Source organism: Bison bison, unplaced genomic scaffold, assembly GCF_000754665.1.
Source record: "Bison bison bison isolate TAMUID 2011002044 unplaced genomic scaffold, Bison_UMD1.0 scf7180017851975, whole genome shotgun sequence".
In the NCBI taxonomy this organism is placed as follows: domain Eukaryota; kingdom Metazoa; phylum Chordata; class Mammalia; order Artiodactyla; family Bovidae; genus Bison; species Bison bison.
The window spans coordinates 31,342-44,526 of record NW_011482548.1 but is presented as its reverse complement, the minus strand read 5'-3'; the positions used below and the strand labels follow the sequence as shown (position 1 = coordinate 44,526).

Here is a 13,185-nt window from a genome sequence, read left to right as displayed (position 1 = left end):
ACTACCTTGGTGACAGCCTGGCAGCTGCTCAGCTTAACTTCCATGGGGACTCAGGTTCCGCCACTTCCCATTTCAGACACGGCTCATCTCTGTCTCTGCCTCTCACACACACAGGTCACGTTTGCCCCTCTTCCAGCCCACTACATCCATCCTCCCCTTTCTGTTCCTGCAGCTTTGTTGAGGTATGGTCCTCACACAGGGTGCTGCACCTACTTAAGTTTGGACGTGTGCAAATACCCGTGGCCCTGTCCCCATGGCCAAGGGGATGGACACCTCTGTGCCTCCCAGAGCTTCTGTGTCGCTCTCTGTGCTGTCGTTTTCCTGTGGTTACAACACTTAACATGAGATCTTCCCACCTAGAAAATTTGGAAGTGCACAGGCCATGTTGTCACCTAAGCCGGACAGCAGGCCTGGGACATGTCCGTCCTGCATGACCATTGATGGCTGATTCCCCCGCCCCTCTCACTTCCACTCTCGGCTCGTCTCTTGGAGTATAAGCCCCTCACTCTCCTGGCTCTGTGAACATTCTCTGCTGTGTGTTTACCCTGAAATAGGACTTTCCAGAGTCACACATGCTAACCGCCAGGACCCCAAAGGTCCCAGGAAACAAGAAGAATCTCTGGGACGGGGAACAAACAGGTCTCACCCACTTCACCACCAAGTAAAGCGCTACCTTGTGCCTCGCAAGCCCCCCTTCCCGGGTAAGTGACAGAGCCCGGGATGGGTCGGTCCATGGCAGGACCTTCAGAGGGAGAATGGATGGGAGGTGACTGTGGGGGCGGGTGGGCTGAGCGGTGGAGTGTCCTGAGACAATACATGCATGACCTAGTCTGCTCTGCCTGTGGGGAAGGTTAGGGAGGGGTATGACAGGCCCCCAGGGCAGGACCCCCGAAGATCTCGTGAAACGTGGGAGCATCAAGCCAAGAGAGTGCAAGCAGAATGTGACACAGTTGGCTTGGAGACTGACTGCAGTGCTCTCAGAGTGGTCCACATACTGTGGTCTGCCTGCTGGAGGTTCTGGACCACATGACTTTTGTGTCCCCAGTGTGCTTGCCCTATGTCTCAAAGGCACATGCAAATGAGTGGAGAACGTAAACCTGAGCAGAGAGTTAGAGATCAGCTGCCCGTTCGCTGTGTAAAACCCAACACGCAGAGCAGGACTTAGCATGTTACAGGTTCAGTAATGATGTCTTGAATCAATACTCAGGTGAGTTGGTTTTGCTTCATGAAAACAGTGCTCAGTGTACAAAATATTGTTATGAACTTGCCTTTATTGTACAGGAGACTCATGACACTGGATCATTTTGCCTTATAACTTACGGAGGCAATCCAGAAGACTAGGACGTTATCACAAACGATAATATTTACATTCTGCTCACTTAATGTGGGTCTGTTCCAACTGCTTCCCATAATTTCATTTAATCTTCACAATAGGCTTATAGGCTTATAATCTTCACAATAGGAGATAAGCCCTATTATTGTCCCCATTTTGCAGATGAGTAAACTGAGAAGAACAAGTGGACTGTCCCCAGGGCATGACAGAGCTGTTAGCCGCTGGGCCAGTCAAAGGTCTCCAAATACTCTGCCATCTTTCCTCTGGTTGCTCCTACTGATTGGTTAGAAGATTCCAGGGCTGGAGGCTTCTAGGATCAAAGTATGTCCCACCTGTTTTAATTAATAGGATAATGATTTGTGTATAATAAGCACCTGCGATGTGCTGGGTGCTTTGCTAGAACTCACATACAATTAGAAGATAGGATTTATCACCTCCTTTTGAAGGTCAGGCAACTCTCAGCTCCTTGAAGAGTTTCTTTCTTAAATCACAGCCACCTAAGCAGCAGAAAAGTCGTGTGGATTCAGAACTTCTTCCTCCAGAGCCTGCAATATTATCTTCTCTTGTTTCCATTCAGAGCACTAGTTTTCTGAATGTTTTATAGTTCATTTTGGTGACTAGAGATGCAGATTGAATAGGGGTCTGGACTGTGTGTGGGTGCAGTGAGAATGAGCTCCTCTGTTGGGTGACAGGTGTGTGTCGCTTCTGTCTCCCACTGGAAGGACCTGGAGAGGACAACCAGACAGTACAAACGCCTGCTCCAGAATAACCTGAAATCAAGCAACCTGTGTCATCCTGAGACTGGACCACTTGGAGGGATACAGTAGCTCCCCTAAGACAGGATTATATTGAGTAGATTTGAACACTAGACAAAGCCACAGAGTGAACATCGTAGAAAGTGTTGGATCCCCCAAAGAAAGGGATCCCTAACAATGACTATTGCACAGCTTAGTCTGCCTAGGGTGCCCTTAGGCACAGGGCACCCTAAACATGACATTTCTCAGCAGCGTTGAGACAATTCTGGGATCATCTGCCATCGAAGCCATAATGCAAACAATCTTTGGATTGTGTTGGGGTTTAACTCAATGAATAATAGATCTGAGGAGATAACTCTCTCTCTTGGAAGAAGCAGAGTTATATACCTGGATTTGATTTTACAGTTTTGAACTCGAAACCATGAACCTTATGGGGTATTGAAAACTATCAAAGACAGAGGAGTAGACAATAGCAACGTCTCTGGGGTTCCCAGAAGAAGCAGGTAGCGAAGTCAGTGGAACTGTTGTTCATTAGGATTAAAATTTCAGTGATGCTAGAGGTGTGCTGTGCATCATAGAGCCTATAGCTAATGGTGTGGGCTATGCATTTAAATAGCTGTTAACAGAGTAGATCTTATATTCTCACCACAAGAGAAACAAAAACAAAACAAAAGGGGACAGAGGGAAATTTTTGGAGGTGATGAATATGTTTATGACTTCGATTATGGTGATAGTATCAGGGTTTCTTTCTTTCTTTTTCTTGCAGGGTGGGGGCTGGCTGTGTTGCATGGCTTGCAGGATCTTAATTCCCCAACCTGGGATCAAACTCAGGGCCTTGGCAATGGAAATACTGAATCCTAACCACTGGACTGCCAGGGAATTCCCTACATTCAGGTTTTTATAGGTTAAAAAAAAAAAAAAGACTATTGTTCTGAAAATGAAGTGATAAAATAATTTGATTGATCAATTGATTCATTGATCTAATCAAGGCTTATTGATGACAAAAATTAGGACAGGGAGAGGGTAACACCTCTTCAAATCTCAATGGTCAAATCTCACATCAGCGACAGTGCCTGTGATAAACAGAGCACCCTGGGCATGGTATCCATCAGAAACCTTCCCCACTTACTTCTAAGTCTCTGAGATTGTGCCTCTGCTTTCATTGTGTTCATCAACTTTTTCTTTTTTTTTAATTTATTTATTTCTTTGGCTGAGTCAGGTCTCAGTCACAGCATGCAGGAGGCTTAGTTGCTCTGAGGCAGGTAGGATCTTAGTTCCCAGACCAGGGATCAAACCTATGTCCCTGCATTGCCAAGTTGGATTCCTAACCACTGTACCACCAGGGAAGTCTCCCAGCTTTTTCTTTCATCATTGCACCATAATATATTATTTAAGAGAAAAATTTGTTTACCAATTTCAGTACTTGAAGTACAGAGTGAGATATCAATACAATTACTCTGGTAACTTGACTCATGTTTAAGGTATCAAATCCAGGCACTCTCTCACAGCAGTGGGGAGAAAGCACGTCTTTTTAACTCTTTGCAGTTCTACCCTCTGCCGCCCCTGCTTGCCGAGCCCAGGTGTGTCATCCCCCTCACAGGGTGGCTCCGCCCACTTTCCTCAGGGACCCCTGCACTTAGGACTTGTCTCGTGAGGCCATGGCACTTCACACTTGGCCTCAGCAAGTCCTTCTTTGTCCCTCTACACAACTTCTAGATTATTTAAATTACAACCTTTGTATTCTAAAGTATCCCTCACCATTTCTCTTGCCCGTTGCCTCTGAATTGAAAGTTCATTTTTCAGGGAGAGTGAAGGTGACTTTTAAGCCAGAATCAAGGATCTGAGTTTGATGGTAGATCGTATACAAAAGAAGTCCATTTCCTATCCCTTGCCATCCTCCACTGTACGCCTTTGGGTTAAGATAACTAGTGTTTGGTTCTTGAGATGGTCTTAAGATGCTAACGTTGACTGTTTCTTTATACAGATACAGACCCAGGATTCAAAGTTGTCAGGTGCATAAAAGGCGATGGCAAATGTCAAAAATTTTGTAATTACATGGAATTCCAATTAGGCTATTGCTCTAAAAAAAAGGACGCTTGCTGCTTACCTTTGAACAGAGGTGTTGACATGGAAGCCAAAACTCTGTCCGCTGCCTCCTGGGCCATCCATCCTAATGCAGGTGTTTTGGACAAGAGCTGAAAGGCTGAGCAGAGAGGAACTGGGGCTTTGTCTGTGGTGCCAATCTAAACTTTCACTGCAGCAAAGGAAAAGATGAAAACTGCCACACGTGATCTTTTGACCTGATCTTAGAGAAAACGGCTAGCTTGAGATATACAATACTTTCCAGATCAATACAGTTTTTACTGGTAGATGTGGATGTAATAAACTCTCCCATGAAAACATTCAAATCATTTGTTCTTTTATTCTAAACATATTTTTGAGTACCTCCTTTGGTTCCTAGGCACTGGGAAATGTAATGAGTTGGAAGTACGACTATGTGGGGAGAAAGATATTTCAATAAATAAAAACAACAGGATGCTACTTATTCTAAAATGTGCGTGTATCCAGCATGTGGGGAAGATAAATACAAATAGAATTAAGAAAGGATTCCTGAGAAAATTTGAGCAGGATTTTGGAGTATGATTAGGAGTTTGTTAAGTGAAAGAGAAGCAGAGATTCTCAGGCCAAGGGTGCAGTTGGTAGGAAGTTGCAGAATCTTGAAAGAATGATTTGCTAAGAAAATGTGGAAAAGCTCAGCATAACTGTAGAAGAGAGGGACTGATTACAAGTATCACATGAGGAGGGTGCAGGAAGAGCCTGTGATGTTGTCAAAGAAAGAACAGATATTATACTAAAGACTTGGGACGGCTAAATAAGACAAGGTTCCCAGGTGCTCCAGGGGTGTGAACATAATCATACTTGCGTGTTGGAACGTTCATTCCAACAAAAGAATTGGGCTTGGACTGGAAATGTGGGAGACCAGAGGCCGGAAAGGAAGCGATGTTCCTGACAGTGGGGGCCACGGTCAGTGACTGCAGTGGAGACAGTGCTCTGAAGAGGGAACAATTAAGGGATTTCTGCTGAGACTGGGGTTACACCTTGGTGATGGAGGAGAAGGAAGGAAGGGAAAAAGTCCTGGGGATCAGGCAACATCAGGAACGAGGAGAGCAGGAGGAGCAAGGGGCTGGCTAGACAGGTCTAGGGAATGTTGGATTTGAAGCCTGCAGCATTCACTACATCCAACTGGGACCTGGAGGAACTTGATGGATTCCAAGAGAGAGGAGACAAGAAATAAGAGTCAAAGTTAGCCATAGAAAAGGATGAAATTTTAAAAAAAAAAAAAGGATGAAATAACTGGACAAATGGCATTATTTGTCCATAATAATGCCAACAGGATACAGTTTTTGTATATTTGATGTAAAATTAATTGTGAAAAATGTGTCCAAAAGCAAACAAAAATATTTTAATTTCCAGTGTTAAGATTATTGGTGATTTTAAGTGATTTTATCTTTAAAAAATGACTCTGTGAAGTTATTGAAGTACTCTTCAATTTTACATTTAAAAAGACAGAATTGATGTACCTAAGGGAAATGGCAACCTACTCCAGTATTCTTGCCTGGAGAATCCTACGGACAGAGGAGCCTGATGGGCTACAGTCCATGGGGTTGCAAAGAGTTGGACATGACTGAAGCCACTTAGCATTAGCAAGGATAAATAAGTATGTATGTGTAAACAAAGACTACTTCAACCCTAGGCAGAGCCAGTCTATAGTAGACTTAAAACGACCTCAAGAAAGTCATAAATTTAACATAAGGAAGGACTTCCTGGGCATTGAGAGTATGAAATAGTAAAGCATGTTATCCAGAGAGGATTTTGCATTTCTGCCTGGAGACAAGGGCGTGAGCCCCCAGGCTCCTCAGGGTCAGTTCTGAGCCAGCAGCTCTGTTAGTCACCTTGTCTATCTTTTCAGGGAAGCAATTGAGCACAGGCCCCCGGGCCTGGCCAGGCTTATAGACACCTGCTGTACTCCTGGTGGGAAGAGACCCTTTAGGCAGCAGGTTGCTCTGGGTCATTGCAGAGCCAGTCGTAACACACCTGACTGCCTGCTGTCTGCTCCCCTCGCCCACTGTGTCCTCTCTGCCCACTGCACCTGGAGAAGCCTTCCCCCAGAAGGCTTTGATCACTCGGCTCCCACTGGCTCATCCACCGCCCAGAGCTTCCCGGTCATCAGGAAGCCCAGGGTGGCCCGGCTCTGTCACTCACATCCCCATTTGGCTTCCTATGACTAATAATGGCCACACCTAATCTCTCCTTCCTGTCCGCACATGCGGTGGTCATCAGGGCCCTGCAGGTTCGGCCTGCTCTGAGCTGGTTTGCCCTTATCTCTTGGGTCATAGGAGGATATCTTACTAGACCCAGGGAAGCTTTTAGCAGTAAAAACAAAAATTAAAATTAGTCTGTCCTAATGAAGAGAGTCAGACATGACTGAGCAATTAACACACTGACTTTAACACTAATGAAGAGAAATTGAGTTCATTAACACAGCATCTTTCTTGATGGACCAGAGAGGTTTCCTGGGGTCACATGAGTCACATCAGTGTTACTTTTACAGCGGAGATGGGATTGACCCCAGCAGCCAGGGGCAGGGGTGCGTTCCACAGGGGACTGATGGAATGGTTCTGTTAGGCCTATGTGGACAAGTGGGCATGGGCTTCCCTGGTGGCTCAAAAGGTAAAGACCCCACCTACAATGTAGGAGACCTGGGTTCCAGCCCTGGGTCAGGAAGATCCCCTGGAGAAGGAAATGGCAACCCACTCCAGTATTTTTGCTTGGAGAATCCCATGGACAGAGGAGCCTGGAGGGCTACAGCCCATGGAGTTGCCAAGAGTCAGACCCAACTGAGCACACATGCCTCAGTGGGCACTGTGGTGAAGCTTTCGGGAGAACAAGAAGGCCTCAGAGGGTCTGTTGTTTCTCTTCCAGCAGCTTCCTCCCTTCTCTGAGTTTTGAGAGCTCCTCTAGGAAAGCTAGGAGCTACTTCCTGCCTGTCTATCCAAGGCTCCTGTAATGGGTAGTTCTCATGTCTGCCTCATTGTAGGACAAATTAAGAGCAGAGTTTGTTGAGCCAACCTAGATGACGTGGCGATCAGGTGACATGCCAGGACCCTGACCCAGCTTACTTTGAGCCAGAAGTCTCAAGGTGTGGGTGTGGGCTTTTCTGCCTTACACAACTTTGCTCTACCTAAGACGACACACATTCCTTTCTCAGGATGTTTCCTGGCAGCACTAACTGGGACAGGCTTCTCAACAAGCCCTGGACAAGGGCTTTCCGGGCTGGAAGGCTTGCGGCCCTGTGAGTCCCCGATGACTGTGGATCTGAGTGTGTGAGTACAAGCAGCACTTGTAGGAAGGCCGGTACTTGAAATCTAGTCTCAACTCCAGTGATGACTGTGTTGATGCCCTGGGTAACTCTTGATGAGCACAGTGGGCAAAAATGTCCTGAGCCCAGCGACTTGTGATTGTGTGAATGAGTAATTCATCCTGGGAAGCAAGTAGCATGACCACAGCTGGTGAAGACCATGAAACAGACAGCTCTTCTGGAGACCTATTTCCATCAGTTATTTGAGAACCTCGGGAGACAAAGGAAAAGTGACTGTATGGGCTTGGTGTGCTCCCCTGCAAAGAATCATGTTGAGCCTGGAAGAGAAAAAAGACCTGCAAGACACATGAGATAAGAGTTTGGTGTAAGATGTTAAGAAATAGTAAATAATCGCCCCAACTTTCTCCCTGGCTTAACCGAGGATCGGGCTAGCTGTACAGGGGGTTTGTGTAAAATGGGGGATTATAGGAAGTAACTGAAGAATTGAGTTAGGATAGTGAAAAGAAAGCCCAAAGGACTTTTCAGGGCTTGGAGGAAAGGAGGCTGGTTATGCTGACCAGTCGCTCTTTAACTGAAGTTCCCGATGGCTTAGTGGTAAAGAATCTGCCTGCTAATGTGGGAGATGCAGGTTTGATCCCTGAGTCAGGAAGATCGCCTGGAAGGAGGAAATGGCAACCTACTCCAGTATGCTTGCCTGGGAAATCCCATGGACAGAGGACCATGGTGGGCTACAGTCCGTGGGGTCACAAAGAGTCAGACATGACAGCACAACAGCACACTACAGCAGGAATAAATACAAAAGAAAGACACACCAGATGGATTCTAGGATGAGAGGAAGTCAGTGGGAAGATCACTTCAAATGGATATTGTGGCAAGAATCCTTAGCCACAAATAAGAACAACTGCCCTCAGCCAAAGTCAGGTGGTGGGGACCCAGTGTATTATTTCACTTAGTCTACACGCAAGGGCTGTGTTGATGTAATTCATGTAGCTGGGAACCAAGCCAGCTGGTTTGGTGGAAGCCAGCTGATGAAGCCTCTGATGGAAGAGGACGGAAGCCTCTGAGGAACAGAGAAATTGGTCTTATTATAGATAATCAAGACTCTCACTATGGCTTTTATGGGAGTGTGAGATAATTCCATCGGGATACCGAAGGCTGAAAATTCTGCTTATTTCTTCAGGAATAAAAGGGAGATTATGAAACACTCTGTGTGGTGAAATAGACATATGATGAGTAAGAAACGCTTCAGTAAAAGTGAAAAGCTAGTTTGGACAGAGAAAACATAAGTATGAACCTAAGCATGACTTGGAGAGGGAAAAGATGAATTTAGCCAACCACTAAATACTTTTCGCTAGTAGCTGTTACTTCCTGAACCAACAGAATGGCAAAGCCACATAGTTTTAACATTGAAGGTCCTGCTTTCTGTCCTTTGTTACAAGGACACCTGAAAATGAGTTTGAAAATGGCAAATCTAAAGGTGGAAAATAACATCTGGTATTCCTTTTCTTAAAAACAAACAAACAGGCACTGTAGGATAGAAAAAAAGGTAAATTTTACAACATTTTCAAAAATAGCATTTGGATGTAATATTTTCTGATTCCTTGAATATTTTAGAATGATTTTCTTTCTTTCTTTTTTAAACCCATAAGAGATAATCAGTTACGGAACCAAAGCATTGCAACAGTTTTCCTCTTTAAATCTCAAAGGTGCCAGTTCCTCATCTAGCATTTAGAATTGTGTGAGAGATACATAAGGCAGGTCTGCTTTTGTTCTCTAACAGGATTCCTGATTTTTGTAGGCTTTCATTTCTTTTTGTTTATGCTTTCAACATTTCATTAAGAGATATGTAACTGCAATTCTCATTTAATTGGTTTTACCTGAAAATTGGTAAGTCTTATCAACTGGCTTATTTCATTAATTTTCTACTTTATAAACTATTTTTAAATTGTATTTTAGCACTATTTCCTTTTTAAAAAGTAATTTTATTATGATAAAAACACTTAGCATCATATCTACCATATATATATTAAGAGTACAATGTATCATCGTTGACGGCAGGCACAGTTTGAATAGCAGATCTCTAGCGCTTATTCATCTGAAATGTCACACGTGTTGATTAATAAATTCCTTCCCTCTAGCTCACATTACATCTTCTCTGAAAATTCTGTTTCCTTCTCAGGAATGCCATAATCTTTAGGTAGGTTGACTTGCCTTCCTCTGACTTTCGTGTCTCACCGTCTCTAACAGTTTTCATGTCTGTGTCTGTTTCCTCTTCCACCTGGATTGCCAACCAGTGAAAAGGGGAAAGACACTCCCTCCTCGTGCTGCAGAGTTTTGGTACCTGGAAGCTCCAGTGCCTTGCTGTCGTTGACAATCAAAAGAGCAACAGCCTGTTCTTTCAGGAGGCTGCAGCAGACCTCCAGTTCATTGGGCTGTCCCCAGCAGGTGGCTATTATCTATCAAATATGCCTTATTGCAAACGTGGCATCTGGAGTTTTACTTCCCTTATTTATAGTCCCCAAATAATCCCTTGAGGAAACTCTTATTGATTCCCTTACTCAGATACAGAAACCAAGGTCATAATCAATGGGCAAATTAATGCTTATTTTTTTTAAAGAACGGAATTCTCCTTACAGGTTCTAAAGTAATAGACGACTGGATTAAGCTTGCTAAGAATGGGACAGAGGGAAGGCCTTGTCCTTTTATAGGGTCTTCTAGTGATTACAGTCACATCCTTAATGTATAGAATATTGTATGTATACTCAGTCACTTCAGTTGTTTCTGATTCTTTTGCAAGCCCATACTAGCCCACCAGGCTTCTCTGTTCATGGGATTCTCCAGGCAAGAATACCGGAGTGGGTTGCCATGCTCTCCTCCAGGGGATCTTCCTGGCCTTGGGATCAAACCTGCATTATCTCCTGTGTCTCCTGCGTTGCAGGTGGAATCTTTACCTGCTGAGCCATCAGGGAAGCCCAATGTATAGAATGTTGATATCAACCAACTAATGATGAAGCTTCTCCTGCTAAGGAGTTCCCAGATGTTGGGGTACTGGTGTTAAGAGTCTGTTAGTTAAGTGACAAGGTAACAAAAGTGTGACAATATATGATTAATACATTAGGACAGTAGAGTTTAAATTATGACCAGGTATGTAGGCAGTGAATATTGCACAAGGAACCAAACGATCCCCACGCTAAAGCCTATGGTTATACAATATGCGTGAACTTACACCCCCATGCTTCTGTTTCTTAACTATTGAAGCTGGAATAGTGATAACTACGCTTGTCTAGATTATGAAATTGCTAAAGAGATAAAGCTTATGAAAGTCTATTTTTAATGATAAAAATGCACAAAAGAAAGGTATTATGATTAATCTATAAAATAACTTCATCATTTAACTTCTAAATTCCGCTATTTCATGTTTCTCACAAGGCCAAAAAGAAGTGTAGAAATATCATGGAAATATGCACCATTTTGGGGTCCAAAGTGCATTTTCATTATGATAGTATGTCAAATAGGAATTTTTCTGGCATTTAAATCATTAGGTCAATCATTAGGTAAATCTTTAGGTCAATTTTTAAATTATTATTATTATTTATTATATTCCCCTGGAGAAGGAAATGGCAACTCACTCAGATATTCTTGCCTGTGAAATCTCATGGACAGAGGAGCCTGAAGGCTACAGTCCAATGGGTTCACTAAGAGTTGGACACAACTTAAATAAACAACAACAACAAACAATTTATTATATTAATGAATTTTAGAGGTAGGATCAAAAATTGCATAGCTTTCAGCCTCTTAAGGATTTAAAAATCACAAGGTTTCATTCCATAGATAGAGAGATGGAGACTCTGGCCTGAAATTTATTAAGATTTTAGAGACTATTGCATTGGTGATGCTACATCCTCAATTTTGTAAGGGTAGTGAAATATATTTCATTTTGTTTGGATACGTTGTGACTGAACATTCCATAAAGAATGAATTCTACAAATAATGTGACTGAACATGAATCCACAAAGAATTCTTTTCTCTTTATGGAATTCTACATAATTTTATCAAGAAGTCCTTTGTCTTCAGTTCCAAAAGCATCACAAATTGCCACCTATAGACATAAAGGTGGGATTGAAAGAGTTTTACTTTATATTTCACAAATAAAATCAGAGCACATTCTATTTGGAATGAAAACTGACATTTTCCAGTCCTGTGGCCACTGCTGAGTTTTCCAGATTTGCTGGCATATTGAGTGTAGCACTTTCACAGCATCATCTTTTAGGATTTGAAATAGCTCAACTGGAATTCCATCACCTCCACTAGCTTTATTGGCAGTAATGCTTCCTAAGGCCCACTTGACTTCACATTCCAGGATGTCTGGCTCTAGGTGAGTGATCACACCATTATGATTATCTGGGTCTTTAAGATCTTTTTTGTATAATTCTTCTGTGTATTCTTGCCACCTCTTCTTAATATCTTCTGCTTCTGTTAGGTCCATCTGCTTCCAAATCAGCAAAGGAGTACATCAAGGCTGTATATGGTCACCCTCCTTATTTAACTTATATGCAGAGTACATCATGAGAAACGCTGGACTGGATGAAGCACAAGCTGGAATCAAAATTGCTGGGAGAAAATATCAATAACCTCAGATATGCAGATGACACCACCCTTATGGCAGAAAACGAAGAAGAACTAAAGAGCTTCTTGATGAAAGTGAAAGAGGAGAGTGAAAAAGTTGGCTTAAAAGTCAACATTCAGAAAACTAAGATCATGGCATCTGGCCCCATCAGTTCAGTTCAGTTCAGTCACTCAGTGGTGTCTGAGTCTTTGCGACCCCATGAACCACGGCATGCCAGGCCTCCCTGTCCATCACCAGCTCCCGGAGTTTACCCAAACTCATGTCGATTGAGTCAGTGATGTCATCCAACCATCTCATTCTCTGTCGTCCTCTTCTCCGACTGCCCTCAATCTTTCCCAGCATCTGGGTCTTTTCAAATGAGTCGGCCCTTTGCATCAGGTGGCCAAAGTATTGGAGTTTCAGCTTCAACATCAGTCCTTCCAATGAACACCCAGGACTGATCTCCTTTAGGATGGACTGGTTGGATCTCCTTGTAGTCCCGGGGACTCTCAAGAGTTTTCTCCAACACCACAGTTCAAAAGCATCAATTCTTCAGCACTCAGCTTTCTTTATAGTCCAACTCTAACATCCATACATGGCTACTGGAAAAACCATAGCCTTGACTAGGTGGACCTTTGTTGACAAAGTGATGTCTCTGCTTTTTAATATACTGTCTAGGTTGGTCCTAACTTACCTTCCAAGGAGTAAGCGTCTTTTAATTTCATGGCTGCAGTCACCATCTGCAGTGATTTTGAAGCCCAGAAAAATAAAGTATCTCACTGCTTCCACTGTTTCCCCATCTATTTGCCATGAAGTGATGTGACCAGATGCCATGATCTTTGTTTTCTGGCCCCATCACTTCTTGGCAAATAGATGGGGAAAAAATGGAAACAGTGACAGAATTTATTTTTGGGGGCTCCACAATCTGCAGATGGTGACTACAGCCATGAAATTCAAAGACGCTTGCTTATGGAAAGAAAAGTTATGACCAACCTAGATTTTGCATATTAAAGAGCAGAGACATCACTTTGTCAACAAAGGTCCGTCTAGTCAAGGCTATGATTTTTCCAGTAGTCATGTGTGGATGTGAGAGTTGGACTATAAAGAAAGC

General features: G+C 43.4%; 1 protein-coding gene across 1 annotated transcript in view; it reads left to right on the top strand.

Annotated features, from left to right (window-relative positions):
* LOC104997508 overlaps positions 1–4,491 on the top strand; it is a 5,062-nt gene extending 571 nt beyond the window's left edge. The window contains exons 2-3 of the mRNA XM_010852301.1: positions 555–701; positions 4,073–4,491. Of these exons, the coding sequence (XP_010850603.1) occupies positions 555–701; positions 4,073–4,287 (362 nt within the window). The 3' untranslated portion in view covers positions 4,288–4,491. The remainder of the gene's footprint in view (positions 1–554; positions 702–4,072) is intronic.
* The last annotated feature ends 8,694 nt before the right edge of the window (positions 4,492–13,185 follow it).